General features: G+C 60.7%; 1 protein-coding gene across 1 annotated transcript in view; it reads right to left on the bottom strand.

Annotated features, from left to right (window-relative positions):
* Positions 1 to 545: 545 nt before the first annotated feature.
* The window catches only part of GNAO1 (G protein subunit alpha o1), a 132,007-nt gene continuing 111,845 nt past the window's right edge, over positions 546 to 20,707 (bottom strand). Inside the window, 5 exon segments of the mRNA XM_039880918.1 lie at positions 546 to 4,163; positions 5,641 to 5,794; positions 9,679 to 9,808; positions 10,677 to 10,805; positions 14,593 to 14,753. Of these exon segments, the coding sequence (XP_039736852.1) occupies positions 3,976 to 4,163; positions 5,641 to 5,794; positions 9,679 to 9,808; positions 10,677 to 10,805; positions 14,593 to 14,753 (762 nt within the window). The 3' untranslated portion in view covers positions 546 to 3,975.

Here is a 20,707-nt window from a genome sequence, read left to right as displayed (position 1 = left end):
CTAGAGATTTATTAAACCAACGAGTCACTCTACTTACAAAATTACAGTTAATGTGGGGTGGGTGGTGGCAGTGGGGTTGGCAGAGGGGGCTTTTGCACCTAAGAAGGGTTTGCTAGGGAGGGAGAAGGCGCCCAAGCCCACCCCTGCCTGGGAGGGGGAGGGGAGCAGAGTGGCAGCAGCAGAGCGGGGAGGAGGCCGGGAGGGCAGAGGGCATGTGGTGGAGCCCAGGGGTTGGGGCAGAACCCGGGTGCGAGAGGAACAGAGGGGTGGGCCCAGCAAAGGCAGTGGGAATCCAGGGCCTTCGTCTGGCTGGGCCGGGATCTGGACCCCCGGAGCCCCTGGAAAGAAGGCCCCACTACGCTCTCTGGGCAAGGTGGCTCACGACTTGCCTCGCTGGGGGGTGGGAAGTGGGGTGCCTGGTCCCCAACGCAGGGCAGCGGCTCACACCTCGGCCCTGTTCTCTAGTCTGGCTGTTGTGTCCCGTCTCATTGCTCTGGGCTTCTGGGACCCTTTATTCTACAGGCTTGTGGGCTGACGCAGGGGAACTGTCTGTGGGTGCTTGCCTCCGGCACCCCAGACCGAGTCTCTGGCAGCCACAGAGCCGGAGCCTCAGGCCTTAACTCTTGGGAACTGCCAGGTGGTGCCTGAGGCTTCCAGAAGGCGCAGAGAACAGCAAAGGCAGCCAGAGAGGCTTTGCCCGCCAGGCTCCTCACAAAGCGGGCTGGACAGGCCACCACCTGGTCTGGAGGAAGGAGTGAGGCCCAGACTGCCCACCAACAGGGCTGGAGGGTACGCGGGGTCAGACCAGGGGGAAAGGGGACGGGATGAGGGAAGAGGCGGCCGCTGGGGGAGCAGTGGGGTAAGTAAGCCCCCCACTCCCTGCCGCGGGTCTCATCCTGGCAGAAAGGAAGGGCCTGGGTGAGATGACTCCTGGGCCTTCCCTGCGGGGGTTATACACAGCCCGGTTATGGGGCTCCAGGTGGGGAAGGCACTGTGGCTGCTGCCTGCCTCGGGGGAGGCCTACTGGTGTCCAGCACGGGCGTGTCCCCACTGCCCACCCTTGGGGCACGGAGCTAGGCTGAGAGGCTGAGCTGCCTCCTGACACCAGGTAATGTTGGTGACCCTCTCTGCCGGGGCTCTGCTGGGGCCAGAGCGGGGAAGAGAGGGCCAGGGCGCTGGGCATCTACAGCCTGCAAAGGAGGTGGCCACGAAACCCAGGATGCCAAAGCTGTTGGCGAGGGGCCCAGAGCTGTGCCCTCTGCTCAGGGCGGGGGCAGGGCACACTCCGTCCTCAGGCCAGAGGCTCAACAGAGCCCCTCCGTGGGCCTCGTGCACTGTCCCCTCCAGCCAGGCCAGAGGGCCTTGGCGACCTCTCTCAGCTCTCCAGGCAAAGGCCAACACCTGGCTCTTGTGGACGCAATTGGTTCAGGGCACAGAACTTGCCCACAGGCACCGGGGTGGCAGGCACAATTTTCATGGGTTTGGCACAGATGCTCCTTCTAGAATTCATTTTCCTCTTGGCCTGCTAAATCTGAGCCAGTCAGAGAGTTTAGCCTGGCCCCAAACGCAGGGCCACTGTGGTGAAGAGACCCGCCACGTCCAGTCACTCACAGCGCCTCCCCGCCCCCCACACACACGACGGAGCCAAAACACATCTGACCCCCTCCGTCGCTCCCCCCTACGGTAGAGCTGCCGGTGACAACGTGAATGGGCGACGCAGTGGACACGAGAGAGTTTCACTCCGGACACCCTGTCTTCAGGGCTCACACCCAACAGCCAAGGACCCCAGGCCCGAGTTGGGGGGGGCGGGGCGAGAACAGCCCGAGAAACAGCCCGACAGAGCATCTGAGAGAGAAAAAGTAGCCCAGGGGACAGAAGGCAGGAAGGCCCCAGGCACCCCCAACCCCCCCCCATGCTGCTGCTGGGGAGGGGGACGGCCTGCAGTCCCGACCCCTGCCCAGAGCTCTGGCTGCTGTGAGTGACGGGGAGCCCTGGGCCCAGACAACCAGCGACTTCCGCCTTCAGGATGATGGCCTTAGACGTGGGGCTTGGCCAGCGTCCCCCTTCTTGTCGGCTGTTTTCGAGTTTGGGGTTCACAGGTCACCCAGGGTGGCGATACCAGGAAATAACTGCTAAGTCTTCACTGTTGGCACTGGTGTGACTGGCTCTGGCTGCTCATGACAGCACGTTGGGACCACTGGCTCCAGGGGCGTCTTCTGTCCCAACCTGGCAACTGGTACGAGGTGTAGCACACAAGGTGAATGAAGCCAGGGGCCTTGGGCTGGCGGGGTGGCTTCTGCAGCCTGGCTGCTTCGTGATTTCCCGTAAGGCCGGCGCAGCAGGAGGGAGCCTGGCCAGGGAGGGGCTCACCCAGTGGCACCCGCCCCTGCAGGCATTTGGCACAGTGCTCTGGGTCTCCCATGCTCCACCCAGAGCTCTGGGTCTGCTGGGACCAGGAAGCCCAGAGTTGTTGGCATAGCTCTGGGGCCGTCAGGGGACAGCACTGGAAGCCCAGGGGTCCTGCCTGGCCCTGGGACTGAGCAGAGCCCAGAGTAGAGGCTGGAAGAGCCGAGGGCTTGAGGAGGGGGCCAGAGACCTCTCTGGGGTGGCCTCTCTCCTCCCACGGCACATCTGGTTCCCTAGGCAGAGCCTGCCACACAAGCACACTGGGTGCGCCCGAGGTATCGGCTGGTGGCATCAGCCGACTGGAGGTGCTCAGGAGTGAGAGAGAGGAGTATGGACTGCCTGAGGGCAGCCGGAGGCATCAAAAGCCACTCCACACCTTTCTGCGCAAGGGTCTCTGCAACGAAGCCCCTCAAAGCGGTCCTAGGACTCTTTCCAGAGGGGGTCTGGGTACGTGTCTGAGCCACCTGGGCCCCTGGTAGCACACACTTCAGGGTGGTGGTCTCGTCCGTCTGCCCTCTCCTGCCCCGGGGGCTCGCAGAACACCAAGGGATGTGGGCAAACTCACTGGTTTCTCCACCAAGAGAGAAGGAAGCTGGGGTACTGGCCTCGGGGGCCATGTCTGCATCCCACTCCCCGAGCTTCCCCAACTACAGACCCCCAGCCCAGCTCAAAGCCCCTGCTAGCCTCTGCCAGTGTGAGTTGGATTTACTGTGAATTCGAGAAGGAAAAGCATGTCTACTCACATCTGGAGCAGCTGCCTGAGGCCCCACTGCGGTTGGCACAGGAGCTGCTGCCCCACTGCCTCCCCTCCCCCGCTGCCCGCCACCTCTTCCTTGAGCCCTGTCCAGACACTCTCACCACTGACCACGTGTCTTTGCAACAAGCCAGTCTCAGAAGCATTTCCAGACCTACCAGGAGTCGGGATGGGCGCTCCCCAGGAGGGCAACGGGGAGCCCCAGCGGTGTGCAAGGAAGGGCGGCCCAGAGGGGGTGCTCGCCAAGGCCTGAGCCCTCAGTCCCAGGCGCAGGTGGCCTGGCCCCACCCCGGCTTTTGGTGACGGAGCTGCCCCAGACCGGAGAGAACCCAGGAAAAGCCGAGCAGCGGCTCCTGCTGCCCCCGCCGCTGCCAGCACCCCGCCCCGGGGCCACCCCACCACCTACACCACCCTGGGAGACAGGAGAAGACCTTGGGACTTTGAGTACGAGTCACCAAGTGTAGGGCAGCGTGCCCATTCTGGGCCAAAGGGCGGCCGTGGCCCCCACACCCTCTCCCTTGGATAAAACACTCAGAGGTGGAGCAGAGGCCCGTGAGCGCAGGTGGGCGGTGAGTGGCGCATGTCAGGCGTGGGGCAGGCCCTCAGCGGCCTGCCGGCCCTGTTACCACGTGCTGATGCCTGGGGCGGGGCGGGGCGGCCGGGCGTTCCCTGCGCCCGGCTTCTCCTCAGCCGCGGAGCTTCTTTGTCCAGTGCAGAGAATGGCAGAAAGTGGTTGAGAGGTGCCGGAACTGTTTCCAGTGGGTGGGGGCGGCGGGCCGGGTGGGGTGCTGGGCAGCCGGGAGAGAGGCCGGGGCTCAGTAGAGGCCGCAGCCCCGCAGGTTTTTGGCGATGATGACGTCTGTCACGGCGTCAAAGACAAATTGGATGTTGTTGGTGTCGGTGGCACAGGTGACGTGGGTATAGATCTCCTTGTGGGCTGACTTGTTCTTGCTCTCGTACTGGGCCTGGATGTAAGCCACGGCTTCTGTGAAGGCACTGGGGCCTGCGGGAGAGACCAGGACGGGAGCGGGTGACGGGAGCGCGTGAGGCCAGGCCGCGACGACCGCTCAGTGACAACCCCGAAGGAAGACCCTCATGGGGTGGGGGACACTGGATAGTGGGTCACGAAGTCAAGTCGGTGGTCCACATCCAGTTTAAAAACAATGAAGAAAACAAAATACCAAACCTCAGCATGCCTCACCTGCGTTAAGGGCGAGCACCATTTTCCTTTAATATATGTACCTGACCACTGACGCGAACGTCCTTGCCTACTGTGGGTTCTGCTCCAGGAAGTCTGAACCAGCCCCTGGCTGACGTACACTTGCACAGGTCCTGTCCTGTCTGTGATCCCTTAGAGTAGCCCAAGAGGTCACCTCCCTAGGCCACTGCTGGGCAAAGCAGGTCGAAACTGTGGCGCCCGTGAGCCACCCTGACCTTCTCCTTCCCTGCCTCACCCCTCGCCTTTCTCAGGCTCACCATCAGGGGGCTAAGCACGGTCTGGCCCGCTGACTTGTCACCTTCCCCAGGGTGTGCCAGGCTGCTCTGCTCTTGGCTCAGCCCAGAGACTTTCTAGGGGAGCAGCTGGTGTTTGGGAGCAGCAGAACAGGGCTCTGGCTTTGCGTGGAAGCCACAGGCTCCAGGCTTTGGGGCCCAGGCATGGGCAGAGCTGCCACGACCCACAGTGGGGGGCAGAGAACGGGGCTGGATTTCAGAGGCACAGCGCTGAGCTGCAATGACTGCCGTGTGGACTGGAAGCCTGGGCCCCTCGGGCCTTCAGGGTCTGCCAGACCACAGCTCTTTCCTAAATCTGGGCTGGAGGTGAGGGATGGGACCCACAGGTAATCACTCAGGCCTCGTCAGCCTCAAACCAGCTTTGGTGACTGACCTACTCTGCCTGCTTTTGTCAACTAGGGCGGATCCACAGGCCTCTAACTTATAGAGGAGGCTGACAGCTGAAAGTGAGGGTTGCCGAGTCACCCCGTCCCCCAAACTCTGGCTGCACACTGCTAGGGGCCTGGCTTATGGGGCAGCTGGCCTGATTTTGAGGAAGGGGGAGACACACTGAGCTGCGCCTTGTCTGGCCCCAAGTCAGAGGGAAGTGGGGTCAGCCTGGGAGCTGTCTGTCTTGTTGGGACTGTCTGCTCTTTTGCTCTCCAGGCTTGGGTGCCGGTCAGGCTGGGGATGCCCACTCACTTCTCTGACCAGGCCCTGGCCACCTGGGAGAGCCACGGGGCACTTGGGGTGCTCCATGGGGGCCTGGTCAGGCCTTCTTCCTTGGCTGCCCGCCCGCCCCATGGACACGCTAACAGAGGTGGCCTTCGGTTTGGTGCTGGGTTCTCCGCAGCTGAGTCCAGAGCATCTGCAGAGCACAGCGCAGCGGGGCTGAGCTTTGGGAAGGGGCCCTGCTCCCTCGGGGCGTCCGGTGGCCAGAAGCTCAGTGCCGTCCCCTGCCATCCCAGTGGCAGGTGGGGAGTCTCTACCTGTGTATTCGGGAAAGCAGAGGGTCAGCGGGGACTTCTCGATCTTCTCCTCGAAGATATCCTTCTTGTTAAGAAACAGGATGATGGACGTGTCTGTGAACCACTTGTTGTTGCAGATGCTGTCGAACAGCTTCAGGGACTCGTGCATGCGGTTCTGTAACAGAGCGGAGGGGCCGGTGAGGGCAGGCGGGGCCCAGGGCCCCGACCCGCCGAGGGAAGGCCCCCCAACGCGGCCGAACGCACCACCGGGGGACGGAGACGGGAGGACCCACAAGGACAAACGGGACGTGGTCTCCGCTTCATTCCACACGCAGGCAGGGTGGGGCGGAGCCAGGCGGGCCGGGTGGGGAATGCTGCCCCCTGCCCCCAGAGAAGGCTGACCCACGCTGGGGGCAGCGAGGTCACCGGAGGGGCTCCAGCTCACAGAGAAGACATGCACCATGCACTCGGGGCGCGGGCCGCCCCGCCATCCAACACGTCTACACGGAACCGGGGGCCATGCAGATCTCTGTACCGGGGTCGCGTTCAGATTTGCCAGCGGGGGTGGGAGATGCACGCATTCAGCCGGGGGACATTAACCGAGGACTCAGAGATCCTCGAATTAATCCAGAGTTGGAAGCAGACGCCCGGGGGACAGCGTCCGGGGGGGTGATCTTGCTGTGGCCTTGGCGTGGTGGGGAGTTGGCTGGGAGGTGGCTGGGTGGGGGCGCGGGGGTGGTGGCTCTGGGTGAGCCGCTTATTGGGGCTGGTGTCTCAGTAGAGGGGCCGGGAGGACCCCGAGATGAAACCCAGCAAAATAGATTAAAACAGAGGAAGATAAAAATCCAGGAGAAATATGAGAGAAAGAGAAAAAAACCCCGAAAAATTGGTTCACCCAGTCTCGGGGCCAGGAAGTCAAGGCCGGCCCTTCCCGAGGCCCCTGTGCAGGCTCACAGAGGCCGCAGCTGCCCCGAGACTGCCAACTGGGTGGCTGGAGATGGAAGGTGAGGGTGGACAGGGCCAGCCCAAGCCTGGCGGCTGGCAGGAGTGTGAGAGGCGGGAGTGGGTGGGGACAGGCGTCACAGCAAAGTCACCAGCGGTGCCCCGAGAACTTGCTGCTTTCAACTCTTAGCTGACGGTTTCGGTTTCGGTTGGAGGGAGGTGCTGCATACCTGCCTGGCTTGGAGGATCCCTCAGAATCCGCTCACGGTTTTGTCCTTGCTTTGGCAAGTTAAGGCCCTGTAGGCGGTGGTGACGGTGGCGGTGAAGTCGTGGCAGGCTGAGGCCCAGTGCCGCTGGGGCCACAGGCCCGAGGCTTGAGGGCAGGATGAGGCCCGGGGTGCCGGGGTGCAGTGGACAGGGCGGCCGGCCAATGTGAGGGCAGCTACCGAACTCCACGCCTTTGTGTTGGATGTCACCAACTCTCACCCCAGGCCAGGGAGGAACACACAGGGCTGACTGGAGAGGAAGGCTGAGGACCAACGGCTGGTCAGCAGGGTCGAGATTTTGCTCCCAGGGGCAGAGTGTCTATTGCGTACAACTTGTCCTTTAGCCATGTGCCCGGACAGAGGATCCTGACAAGTGCCATTTATGGAGTGGGGTCTGGAGCAGGTGCTGTGACAGCTCCGGGCCCCTTGAGGCTGTGTTCTCAGCACCAAGGCCATTTTAAGGAGGAGGGAGTGGAGCAGGTGCCGTAGTCACACAGTGGCAGGGCCGGCGCTGGACCCTGGGTCAGTTCTGTCCCCAGCTGCCCCATGTCCCGGACGCAGTCGTCGGCTTAGGTCTGTGGCAACGGTGTTGCTCTTGATGGCACCAGCAACGGGCCACCTTCGTGGGCTGGTGTCAGGGTCTGAAGCCCATTCCCGTCCCCTGGGGCGGGGGGGTGGCTGGTCTTTCCTGGGCTGCGTAGCTGGTCTGCTTTGAGGAGGAAAGAGCCCCAGGAAGAGCCTGTCCTGGGCTGGGCCCACGCGCCTTGGCTTCCCCAAGGTCCTCTGCTCCAGCCCCCGTGGAGAAGGGCAGGGGAGGTGGGGTGGGCGGTGGGGGAAGGAAAGGGTGGGAGAGGAGCAGTGAGGGCAGGAGGGCGGAGAAGGGAGGGGAAGCGTGCTCGGCAGCAGGGCAGGTGAGGCGTTCGCAGAGGGCTGGCCGGGCAGACGGGGTTGGCCACCTGAGCCTGAGGCCGGGCACTGCCCAGCCCCATGTTTAGCGGGAACTTGCGGGCCGTGGAGCTTGGGCCCTGTGGCTGCCAGAGGCACCCAGACGACCCTCTGCCTTCACTCTGGGCTGCAGAGGTGAGCGAGAGTCCCTGCCCCATGCTGACGGGCCTGGGTCTCAGGTTCGAGCTGTCTGCAGGCCCGGCAAGGCAGGTCCCAGGGGAGAGGCCCGCTTGTTTTCATCGAAACCCACAGCCGGGTCAGCATTGCACCCACCACGCTGGCCCCGCTTCCCACTCCCCGGCGTTACGGTGGGGAGAGGCGCCACATGGGGCTCGGATCTCAGGGTGGCCAATCAGACCGTGAACGGTGCCTTGAAAAGCAGTCGACCAGTGGAATGGTGACAGACAGGGCAGGACCTGTGCGCGGAGGATTGTGGGGGCAGCCAGAACTGCCCTGGGCTTTGGCGTGGTCAGGGAGTCGGGTCCAAACACAGATCAGGGTGTGCGTCTACCCCTGGCCCACCCTCAGCTCTGGTGACCTTAGATGCCACAGCCCGCCAAGGCCACTGAGAATGATGAGTGTTACCAGAAAGAGCGGCACAGTCGAGGACCTGGGAGCCTCCTGCAGGACAAGGCAGGGCTTGGGGGGCTTTGCTGAACCCCAGCTCAGGGACGCAGCTGGGCCCGAAAGAGCAAGGGCACAGTGGATAAGCCAGCGTGTGGCTCGAGTCCGGATCACCCACCTACCCAGCGGCTTCGGTGCCAATCTGCTAAAAGCCCCATCGCCACGTTAGTCCCCCAGGACGGCGGCTCCTGCTCCCCATAGCGCGGCACCCCAAAGCCCACACCCCAAAGCCCATCGGATCTTCACTGCAGCCTGTAGGACTGGCCGGTGGGGCTGATAAGGAAACAGACCCAGAGAGAAGACGGGCCACGCCCAAGGCCCACCAGGACCACGGGCCAGCCTCACACCTTGGTGCCGGCTCAGAGGCTGCGGCCACGGGCCTGTGCATGCTGCAGACAGAGGAGCTGACCATCGCCAAGGGCGAGATCCACAGCCCAGGAGCCCCGCCCCCAGGAGGCGCTGTGGGGTTCTTTGGAGACCCCGTGGGTGTAGCATACCAACACCCGGCTTCCCTGGCAGGCTCTGCAGACAGGCCACCCCTCTACGATGCTGTGGGGACTCTCAGTGGACACCCCCTGCCGCCTCCCCAGCTCAGGACTATCGTCAGTGACAGTACAACCACCAACGCGGCGCCACGGTGCCAGGAACGGTTCCAGGCCCCTCACGCGGACTCTCTCCTCCATTGCCAATGGCCCCGCGAGGAGGAACTACGGTCACTCCCCTTCGACAGACAACAGCATCGGAGACGGAGAGGCTGCTGCCTGGAGCCGGCAGCACAGCAGGGCTAGGCCCGGACAGATGCAGGCGCCATGGGGGAACGCCCCTCTCCAAGGCCACAGACCTAACACGGCGCATGTCCAGGCGGAACCTGGGCTGGCCTGGAGGAGCCGCGGCCCACCGCCCCCGCCACAAGCCGAGCCTCTCCTAGCAGCAACTGGCTGTGCTCGGGAAGGGCTGTCGGGGCCAAGGGCTGCTCATTCTGTCTCATGCTCATCGTGGCTTGACTGCACCCTGACTTCTTTCAGGACTGGCTTGATTTGGCTCTGGGCTGGCAGCCTCTGTGACTCTGCCGTGTTTACCGAAGCGGCGTGCACTGCCTCAGACCCGGTATGGGCGGAGGTGCTCGTGATCAGTCTGCACACAGGCCCTGACCGCCCGCTCTGCACTGGCGTCACCAGGCGTTTGCCCGGGGACGGAAGCCCCGGCCACCGCAGAGCCGTGTGGGCTGACTGCGGCCGGCCACTCAGTGCCTCTGTAGGCCAGGCGGGCCCAGGCCACTCACCGTGGTCTCGTCTTCGTGGAGCACCTGGTCATAGCCGCTGAGTGCGACGCAGAAGATGATGGCCGTGACGTCCTCGAAGCAGTGGATCCACTTCTTGCGTTCAGATCGTTGGCCCCCAACGTCGAACAGCCTGCCAGGGAGACAGGGAAGCTGGGCTGGTGGGTGGTGGGGCCCAGGCAGGTGTGGGGTGCCTAGTCAAGTCGAGGGGCAGGAGGAGAAGGGTGCTGGGCACCTGCTCCGAGCCCCCCACCCCCCTCCCAGGAGCCTGTGCTGACAGATGGACGCTGCCAGCCTCGGGGTGGGGACAGCCATCACTGCCATCCCTCGACTGGGCTGTGCTTATAGTGATTCAAAGACCTGCCCTTGCATCGCAACAATTTTACTGAGGAGTGCACCTCAGCTGGCCCCCCAAAAAACACCTCTGTGAGGTGCTGCTGTCAGGGCAACATGCATTTCCCATTCTCTGGCATTCTGAGTATGTCTATTCATGTCTGTGCTCTGAGCAAGGTCCCAACCAGCCTGGGAGGGAGGCAGGCAGGGACTGTCACCTGTTATATGGAGGATGAGTAAAGCACCCAGGGCTTGGGTACCCAGGGGGCTGGCGAGAGCCGGTGTGCAGAGCTGGGGTGTCGCCCAGGTCTGCCTGCAGAAGAAGCCTCTGACCTCTGTTCTGTGCCACCTCCCCCCCCTCTCAGAGGTCACTCGCACACTCTGTGGGCACACAGCTGCGTGCCCACACAGATGCCACCCAGGGGCAGGCTCCCCTCCTTTGTCTATTAATTCCCCTATCCCGTTCCTCAGAGCCCCATTCCGGGACCCCTCTTCCAGGAAGCCTCCCTGCTCAGCCTGATGGAACAGAGACCTACGCAGAGGTCCCTTCTCGTATCTAGCTGCCTGTCCCAACACAAGGGCTCCTGAGGCAGAGTGATATCCAGACAAGCTGAGACCTTGGCCCACCTCTCTGCCCTGGCTGGGTCTCAGGAGCCCCCGGGCCTCACCTGAAGTGGAGGTTCTTGAATGTGAAGTGGGTTTCTACGATGCCCGTGGTTTTGACCCTGGTTCGGAGGATATCCTGCTCAGTGGGCTGGTAGTCGGTGGCCCCGATTCGATCCAGGCTGTCCAAGTAGCTGGGGACAGCAACACACAGGGGACCATGGACCAAGCTCTGGGCTGCTCAGGGCTTGCCGGGCCACCCCCTCTCAGAGCCCAGTCCCCGCCAGGGCCCCTCATGGGTCACTGTGGAAAGGACGGCACCACTTTGTCCGAGGCCAGGTGGGGCAGGGGGATGGGAGTGGCGACCAAGGATGGGGAGGACCTTATGTCTTGGCTTCTAATCCAGACCACAAGGGGCTCTGCACACAGTGCCAGGTACACTTAGACAAGATCAAACTTTTCAATGTTGACATGTTTAAAACGCTGCTTTGTCATTTCTTCATCTTGAAACAGTAATGGCCAACGGTTAGGTTCCAATTCCTTATATGTGTGACCATATTTCATGCTTAATTTCCGAGTTAAATGTACTATTCTATAGATTAGAAAACACGGTCAGTACCTTGTCCAGCTGTGAGCTGGGGCTCGAACCTGGACATCTGGCCCCAGAGTCCGCACTCTGACCAGTCTCAAAGGGACTTCTGAGAGGCCCCCTTGGGCATCTGCCCACACTTACCACTCTCCTTGACAGTTTACCAAGGGGTCTGTGGGCCTCTTCCCATTTGGTGCCCTTGGAAAGGAGGCTCAGAGGTCACACAGCCGGACAGTGGCTGGGCCTGCCTTTGGCATCAGGGTTCTCTTCCTAGGCCACCACTTCTGGAGACAGACCAGGCCTTTGTACCTCACCCACCCAGGCCCAGCACATGGAAGGGCTTTGGGGTCTGCATGGGTTAGGTTTGAACCCAAAGCCAGGGAGGGACCCAGGAAATCAGGAAGGAAGGAGCGGGGACAGGTCTGCAGGAAGATTCAGTGACCCCCCCGCTGGCCCGGGCCAGGTCCCGATTCCTCGTGCCTCAGGGTGGGAGCTGCACGCAGCCCACAGGGAAGGAGCCCCGAGTGTCTGAGGCATGGGACGATGTGGGGTTCCAGGTGCACGTGGAGGGGCAGCATCTCCTCAGCACTCAGCCCCAGGACGTGCTAGGGCCAGCTCCCCAGCTTGGGGACGTCCATGGGGCTGGGAAGGGCGGACACCTTTCCCCATCAGGGGTCCACCAGTGAACTGACCACCCGGGCCTGCCTCAAGTCTTCGTGAGAATGTTCGCCCAGGAAATAAAACTGAAAGGTGGGCTCCCCACCCCAGGGAGGGGACGTGCGGGGTCGCACTGCCAGGACGGGGACATGGCTGGGAGTTGTGCCCGAGTCCGCCTGACTCCAGTCTGTGCTTTTAAACAGGCTTGCAGGCCTCCAGACGGGGGACAGCGGCACGGGGGTCTGAGGAAGGGCGGCTGGGGAAGGGCAGGGCCCAGGAGCCAAGCGGTGGCACCAGGAGGAGGGCCAAGCTGCTGCGAGAGGGGACGCATTGACAGAAAGCCCGAGGACGTTCGGTGGGGAACTGGCTTTGGAAAAGCCATACTCACGGACCCACAGAACTTCCCTTTACCGCCCCTGCTTGGGCGCGCTCAGGTTTCTGGGTTCCGGGGACCCCATGCAGAGGGGAGAGGAGAGATACCAGCCGTGTGCAGAGAGGGTGAGGGCCCGCCCGGGAACCTGGCAGCCGTGGGCCTCTTCCCGTCCCCTCTGAGCCCTGGCGCCCTCCTGTCTGGCCCCCTGGGGGTAGGCATGGTGACAGGGGCTCTGGGCCTCGGGGAGCCATTCCCACAGCTTCGGATGTAAGTGGCACCCCTGGCACTACAGGCCTTGTAGGCCTCCCTCGCCCTTCCGTTACCACAAATCTATTTCCAACTGATTTCTATGTTGGGCCCAAGATTGTGTTGGAAGATGAGATTTAGTTGCTAACACGACGATGAAGACACCCTGGACCAGAACGTGTTTAAGGTCCTTCCGAGCCCGACTGCCGATGGGGGTCCCTCCCCGGCCTGCCGTAGAACCCCGTCCCAGAGACGGAACACAGAAGGCCTAGCCGTGGGTGACAACGGAATGCCCGCGTCGTAACCTTGGCCGTGGAAAACGGGGAGGTGAAACGGACGAGAGAAAGTGGCCCTTGGAAGAATGAAAAATAATCCTGTAACTAGCAAAGAATAGGGAGGGGAATCGGGGAGAGAGGGGGAAGGAAGGAAGAAGGAAGGAGAGAAGGGTCCCCCAAGTGCCACAGCACGAGGTCGGTAAATACTATTTACAGTTGGAGGGTCGGCTTTTTCCGGACGCTGCTGGGACAAATAAATGGAAACAGTTAAAAGTGGGAGGGGACGCTCCCGAGAGAGGAATTTTACTATTAATATTATATTTTTCTGTATTATTAAAAAATAGTCTTTTTTTGCAATGGATTCATGTTATAGTTAGTGAAATGGGTAAAAATGTAAGTGGAGAGACAAATTGAAGGGACACAAGAAGAAAGACTTGGGCCAGCTGGCCCTGAGGGACCCCGGAGCCTTAGTGTCGGGGTGGGGGGGATTCCGGCAGGGGGCGGGGAGGGGGAGAAGGAACAAGGGACTCTCTCAGGCCTGACTGGGACCTGGGCTGAGGTCTGTCATGTGAGTGTGCATGGGGAGCCGTGGACACGAACCCCTGCCTATCAAGGTGTCCCTCGGCGTTTGTCAGGGCCTGGGACTCACAGGACCTAGGCACTGGTGGACAATCTAGGTATGCAGATGCGAAGGCGCTCTGGCCTTACTCAAGTCCCTCGTTTGTTAGCTGCCGTCATGGGCAATGGAACTGTCCCAATGTCCCCTACTGAACACAAGGTCAGCATTGTGTGGACCAGGGGTTCTTAATCTCGGCACTACTGACATCTGCGGCCAGATGTCACGCAGGACTGTCCACTGTCCTGTGCACTGTAGGGCACTTAGCAGCATCCTTGGGCTCCACCTCAAAATGACAATAGCACCATCCTGATCATGACGATCAAAAACATCTCCAGACATTGCCAGATGTCTCCTGGGGACAGAGGGGCCCTGGGTGAGAAGCTCCGGCGAGGATGGCTCAATCAGATCCAGGTCGGAGCGCACGTGTCCCAAGAGGCTCCCGCTGAAAAACTGGCACCAGATTGCAAAAGTGGGGTGCGTTTCCTGAAAGCTAAGGTTAATCCCAGTGTCTCCAAGACAGAAGACATGTCTCTGACCAGCGCGAAACATCCTGGGGGGCTGGAGCCTCCGATCTGGGGGCCAAGGGCATGTACCCGGTGAGGACGTCATCAGATGTCTGGAGTGACAAAGCTGCAGTGGGCGGTCCTGCGGTCCTGCTGCCACAGGAAGGGTCCCACAGGCCACTTCTGCTGCCTGTCCCTTCCCGATCCCTTCGAACACCTTCTCCGACTTTTGCTGAGCCTCCTGCCGCTGCTCCATTCCCTCCTGTCCTCCTCCCTCCCTTCCCCTCTCCCCCTTCCTTCCCTTTATTTCGTTATGAGCCGGTATCAAACTACATGTTTGACTATTTGTTATGTTTATTGGGCGAATTCCATTTTCCTTATTTTTAGTTTTAAAGATAGAGGAATGGAAAGCTGATTTTCTCTAACCGCCCCGCCCCCAAATGGCACCATGTAAGTTACTTCTGCCCATATAGTTCTTGATGTGTATGTCTGGGGTCAGGGGTTCAGCAAGCAGGTGACGGGGCCCGCTGTCCCTGTGGGAGTTTTGCTGCTTGGTGTCACTTGTGCCCCTGCCCCAGCCTCTTCCCCATCCTAGGGGCAGGAGGAGAAGCCCCTTCCGGTTCCTCTGTGGCACAGACTTCGGCCCGCCGAGCCCCGCCCGCTCCCACGCCTGCATTGCTGTCCCCCGGGGGGCCCCCTTTCCCGCCTGGGACACTCACTATTTGGCAGAATCGTTGAGCTGATACTCCCGGGACCGGTTGAAGCACTCCTGGATCCCTGAGTCACCCCAGAGTCGCATCATGGCGGAAAGCAGTTCTGGAGAGAAGGGCTCGGTGTCTTCCATCCGACTCACCACGTCACACACCATCTTGGCGTCGGCCTGTGAGGAGAGATGGGGGGTGGCTTTGAGGCCTCCGTGGGGACAGAAGCCCTGGCTGAGCACCTGCCAGGGTGCCAGGTCAATGCTCAGTCCTGAGCCCGGCCGGGAGAAGCGGGCCTCTATCAGAACACCCCCGGTGCCTCTGTGTGCACCGGCAGCCTAGTTTCCTAGGGCCCTGTGGGGACACCTGTCCCCGTCCCAGCCTTCAGGGTCTTCTATCCCAGGAGGTTCTGAAGCAGCGGCTTCAGACCATGGCCCCTGCGGGTGAGGGGAGGGGACAGGGCTCCGTTCCCCATCCTCCAGCTCACCAGAGCAACTCTGTTTTCATCTATTTTGAAAGCTGGGGCTCACCACAGTACTCGTTTGGGGAAAAAAAAATGTTCTTGGCTAATGCCTAAGTTTCTTTACTTCTCACTCCAGGTGGGGCGAGGCCCCTGGAACAGGGCGTCTGGCTATTTGAGAATTCGGGTGGCAGAGGGACAGGGCGGGTGGAGCTGTGCCCCGAGGGTGGGCGCACAGCACCCACGGTGGAAGCGCCTTAAGTCAATGACAAATCTCTAGAGCTCAGGCTCTTGGAGGCCCCAAGTAAACACTTAATTTTATTAATTTTTAGTTACTTATTTGCTCTTGACCTGTGGCCTGCCTTTCCCTGGGGGCAGGTTCAACAAGAGAAGGGTGAAGGGGCAAATGACGAGGGAGGGAGCGTGCCCTTCCTCCGCTGTCTGAGGGGGTGCGGCTTGCTTACGGCACCCACGTGGAGGCCGAGACCCCACTGGAACTGCACATGAAGGACCCCATAATTAGCAGGTACCTGCCTGCTTCCCTTTACCTTGGATACCAAACAGGGTCATCCATCTTCAAAGACTAACTGAACGCACAGAACCCCCAAACCGGGAGCGTAGTGGCCCCTGAATACTCTTGAAGTCACAGGACCTCGCCATCACCAGTACGGTGCACACGTGCGTGGCACTCGACAGGTAACAAAGGACGCTCTTGTGCACGCACACTTCTTGCTTAGAGTTTCATAGCCACGTCCGTGAGGGGTCTGCGGAAGCCCGCGCCGTGGGCCTGAGTCTCTGCCCGGCCTGGGTCCTTGCCCTTTGCCTGGTATCTTTGCATTTCTTCCCCTACAGGCAGAATATACTGCATCTCTCCTTGACCAGGGCTGTGGCCATGACACTCATTCCGGCCCACGGAAAGATGCGGCAGTTCTTAGAGGCCCTGCCTGCTTGTGCTGCCATCACCGCAGACGTGCAGGGGCTCTCCCACTCGTGCGGGGGGGAGGGGGGCGCATGGAGCCGAGCCCGGCGAGGGGTCCACACCGGGGGTGACTTGCATTCCCAGAAAGGTCCGTCTGAGACGACCGCTGATTCACGGTCGAGATCAGGGCGGGTGAGCGTGAAGCAGGGGCCGCTGTAGAACGCCATTCACACCTGGGCCTGCCCCCGAGGCTGCCTTGAGGGGGCTCCTGCAGGGGAGCTGGCTTCCTGCCTCTGCTCCTAGGTGTGTGGCGGGCTGCACGGGTTGGGAGTCAGTGCCCTGGACGGACAGGAGTTGGTGGGTTAATGCCCCGGCTGCTTCGTCCTCACAGGGAGATAATTCTGCGATGCGTCCGCAAGATCTCCCAGAGAATCCCCAGGGGGCCTGCGCCCCAGCTGCCCAAAGCTGTAGCCCACCCATCACCGCACCCTTTATCCGTTTACCATTTCCTCCCGTCTCTGCGTCACTTCCCCTCTTCCTCAGTGATTCCTGAAATGACTTCCCAAATATACTCTTTGTCTTGGGGTTGGCTTCTAGAAGAATCCAGACAAGGACGAGGTGCCTGCCTGGGCCCAGGCCCCGGATGAACCCTGTCCGCTGTCTGCACACAATTCGTCCAGTGATGAGGTCTTGCTCAGAACAATCTCCTGACCAAAAGCAAGGAGACCACCACCCACGGGGCCCCTCTGGCCTGTAATACCCCTGGAGAACAGGCCCTGGAGAACACCTCAGCCACATGGCTGGAGCCCGCGGTGAGACAGGGCCCTCGGCAGTGGCTGGGGGTGGGACGTGACAGGCCCACCATCTCCCTAACCTCACGGGCCCTCTGGAGTCGGGGGCTTTAATTCATGGGCATGATCATCACTACTGGACGATTACTCTGCTCTCAAGCCCTGTCAACCTCCTGGCCTCCGAATGAGCCAGACTCCACAGCCTGTGGCGTGTGGCTCGGGAAGGGAGCAGGAAGCTGTGGACATTTGCAGGTGTGCTTTGGGGGTGGGAGAGACACAAAGGAAATGAGGTTGGCACCTGCAAGATTTGTGGCTGACAAAAGATTCTGTACAAAAGGTATGTGGGGGCCACAGCCTTCTGTGGAGAGTTTTCCGGAATGGAACTGTGCTACTAAGTAGCTGTTTGTGTATCGGAGCCCGTCTACTGCAGAAGGTCAACGGGAAAGTTCTGGCAGCTGTGTCCCCTGCCCCCACACACCTACCCTGGGGAGGAAGCTACAACTTGGTGAAAAGGCCAAGCCCACAATGCAAGCCCAGATCTAGTTTCCTAGGGACCGTGTCCCCAAGACCCCAGCCCTTGGATTCCCGAATCCCTGGGCTGCCCACCGAGAGACCCTGGCCTCCCAGGTTCCTAGGTTGGAGATGAGTATCTTCAGCACCTGAACCTCCCCCCTGGGGCATTGACCCAGACAGCTGGCCCTGGGCGCTGGGCCTTGGGTGCCCTAGGCAGGCAGTGACTCAGGGAGGCAGGGGTGATGCCTCCACCTGGGGCTAAAAACAGCACAGAGGCCTATGAGTCAGGGGCCTGCACGCTGCTGCTGCTCCCCAGTGCCTGGGTGACCTGGGGAAGTCCTTGTCCTTTCTGGGCTCTCAGCGTGCCTGCCCATCTGTGGGGTGCGCCCAGTGAGTCTAGCGGTACATTCCCAAACTTCTTTGGGCCCCATGCCACGGTTTCTGCCAGATCTGTGAGAACTGAGTCATGGCCTGAGGGGTGGCCAGGACAGGCGACTTCCTGCTGGGTGAGAGACACGCTCCAATCTGAGTGCCCAGAGCACGATGACACCTCACCGTGAAGCTACCGTGTGCTTTATAAACCTCCAGAAAGCCACCTAGTACTTGTTTGTTCCTCCATGTAGGACCCAGAATTTGTGAATCTCATATAGCTTGGGGAAGGCTGGACCAGGAGGCCAACCTGTCTGCCCTGGAGATGCTGGGGGCTGTGTGTGGGGTACCTTTTGGGGCATTGGCCAGACTGTGCATTTCTGAGTGTGAGCTGCAGACGACACGCCAGTCTTATGGGGTTAGGGTCAGGAGGCTCTGGAGAGGTTGTGACTTCTCAAAGACACCTGCAGGATTCTTTTTACCACACTGATGACTTAAAAACAGCGTGGACGTTTCTTTACACTGTAGCCGATATAACCCTTCTGGCTCAATGGTATCTTATTCATAGCGCTGACACATAAGTGGCCTGAAGCTGCTCGAGGTAGAGGTGAGAGCCCCTGATGAAAGCCTCTGCACTGTCTCCTTGAGCATCTGGAGGTGCGGGGGTGGGGGGGCGCGGAGCGGAGAGGAGGGGCAGTCGGGGAGCATGTGGAGACAGGGCCCTGGGCATCCCGTGTTCAGTGGGGTACGGAGCTCAGCACAGGGTGCCTCCCCGAAATGGCTGCATTGGGCCACTGCTGGGGAGCGGGGAGCCCAGGGTGGCGATGGGGGTAGCTGCGCCCCTGGAATGGTCCCCGACCGTGGTATACGGGGCTTCCTGCCACAAGGACATGCTCTGCTGGGGACTGGTCATGAGTGTGCCTGGGAAGCAGCACCTGAGACCCAGGTGAGTCAGTGGGACTGCCCACTGGCACGTTGGGGTGAGGGATCTGGCTTCCAGACAACTGTCCCTAGTCAGCCATCTGGCCCTGGGAATCAGAACCCATACCATGAGGAGGGGTGCGGGCTCCCAGGGCTCAGGCAGGGTCTTGCCCCCCTGCCCTAGCATCTCCCGCTCATCCTCCCCAGAGATGGGGCTGGTGCCTGTCTGTGCTGTGCCACGCCGGAGGGCGTGGTGGGGGGGCGGTAAGTGGTGACTGAGGGAAGCTGGCATCAGCCTCACCGAGCCACTGGCCATGACCGCCACATGTTTCCATTCAGAAGAGGCCCAGGTGTCCTCATCGTCTGAGACTGGGAAGGCTAACATCACTTACGGCGCTTGGGTCTTCACAATGCTTCCTGTCTCTTCAGGGCAATGCAACATGGACTTTTCAATAAACTGTGCAAAGAGGCTTGGAGCTAAAGTGTAACAAAGAGCCTTTTCCTTCCCAAGAGATGAGATGCAACAACTATGGTGGGGAAGTGAATAGGAATTATCGGTCAGGTGACCCAGGTTCAAATCCGGGCTCTGCAGCCTTTTAGTCGCGTGACCTTGGACAGACCGTTTAACCTCTCTGAGCCTCCAGTCTCATTAGTTTCCACCTCCTATGGTTGTTTGTGCAGATGAAGTAGGCTAAGGATGTGACACAGCTTTGCAACATAAAGAGCCCTGCAAATGTTAGTTATTATACGCAAAGATGAAGTCCCTCAGACACAAACAACGAGCTGACATAAAATAAGCCTGCTTTGTACGAGACTTCAGGCAAGCATGATAATCTTGATAACAATAATCACAGTAATTATAATAATAACCCCTTCCATTTGAGGAGCTGCTTTGGATCTTTCAGTTTTCCTCTGTCTTTAATCTTTTAGGCCAAGTGAAGTGTGAGTGCGTGTGCACGCACGCGCGCGCACGCGCGCACACACACACACACACACACACACACACACACACACCCCAGTTCTCCAGTCGCCTCCATCTGGCCTCGCCCTGCCCCATGCATTGTAGTTGTCCCGGCTCCCACCAGGGGGCAGGAGCGCACAGGCCGAGGGGAGAGGGAGCATGAACTGGAGAGCCGAGCCCAAGAGAGGGAGCAGGGCAGGGGCAGGGGCAGGGCCAGGCCCGTGAGCATCGCTGACTTCCTTGGCTGCCGACTCTGCTAAGGTGAGGAACAACAGCAGAGAGGGGAGCGGGGAGCCCTGAGTTACGGCCACATCCACCCCACCCAGGCCTGTGCATCTGAGGAGATGCAGTCCCATTCTCTCTGTCTCTGTCTCTGTCTCTGTCTCTCTCTCCCTCTCTCTCTCATGCACACGGCAGAGGGCCTCAGCACAGTGGGGGCAGTGGTGGTCCCCGGGGCCAGGACCTGCTCTCCTGGGCCTTGGCTGGCAGATCGCTCCCTAGCTGAGACTCTCAGTGAAGTAGTGCCAACCCAGGGACAGTTTAGACATTTGTGAGGTGTATTTGTCAGTGGCGATAACTGGGGCTCTGCCGGGCTCTGCAGGGGTTTAGTGGCCGGGGGCCAGGCATGCTGGGGGCTCCTTCTTCGCTTGGGCTTAGGGGTCTTAGCAAGGAGCTATGCCTACACTATGCTGTCGGTTCACAGGTCTCTGTGGATGGGTGGGCAGGGGGACCTCACTGATCTACACTTGCCTTAGGAGAGGGAGCCTTCCTGGTTCCCCAGAGAGATCCTATAGCAGAACCAAGGGTTTGGTGCTGTTCCCAATCTTGCCTCTTTTCGGACCTGCCCATCCCTTCCCCAGCCACCCATCCTCACGTCCCTGTTCTACCTACCTAGGATACCTACCTTTCACACATCATGCATCCCCCCACTCAGCCAGCCACCCACCCATTACATCACCTACCCGTCAGCCACCCTCGCTCAGCCACCCGCTCACTTCCACAGCCACCCGCCATCCCTTCACCTCCCTCTGCTCTCCCAGAGCATCTGTCTATCCCTTAATTATTCATTTGTGCACCCAGGCCTTTCATCCCTCTTCGGTCTACCTAGCCGCCCACCTACCCACCCGCCCATTCACTCATTTATGCGTTGTGCAGCCGCTCCTGGGTGGGGTCTTGGCCTTAAGAGCTTTCGTATTTGG

The sequence above is a fragment of the Pteropus medius genome, unplaced genomic scaffold, assembly GCF_902729225.1.
Source record: "Pteropus medius unplaced genomic scaffold, Ma_sr-lr_union100, whole genome shotgun sequence".
Taxonomy (NCBI): Eukaryota; Metazoa; Chordata; class Mammalia; order Chiroptera; family Pteropodidae; genus Pteropus; species Pteropus medius.
This window is presented reverse-complemented; position numbering and strand designations above follow the sequence as displayed.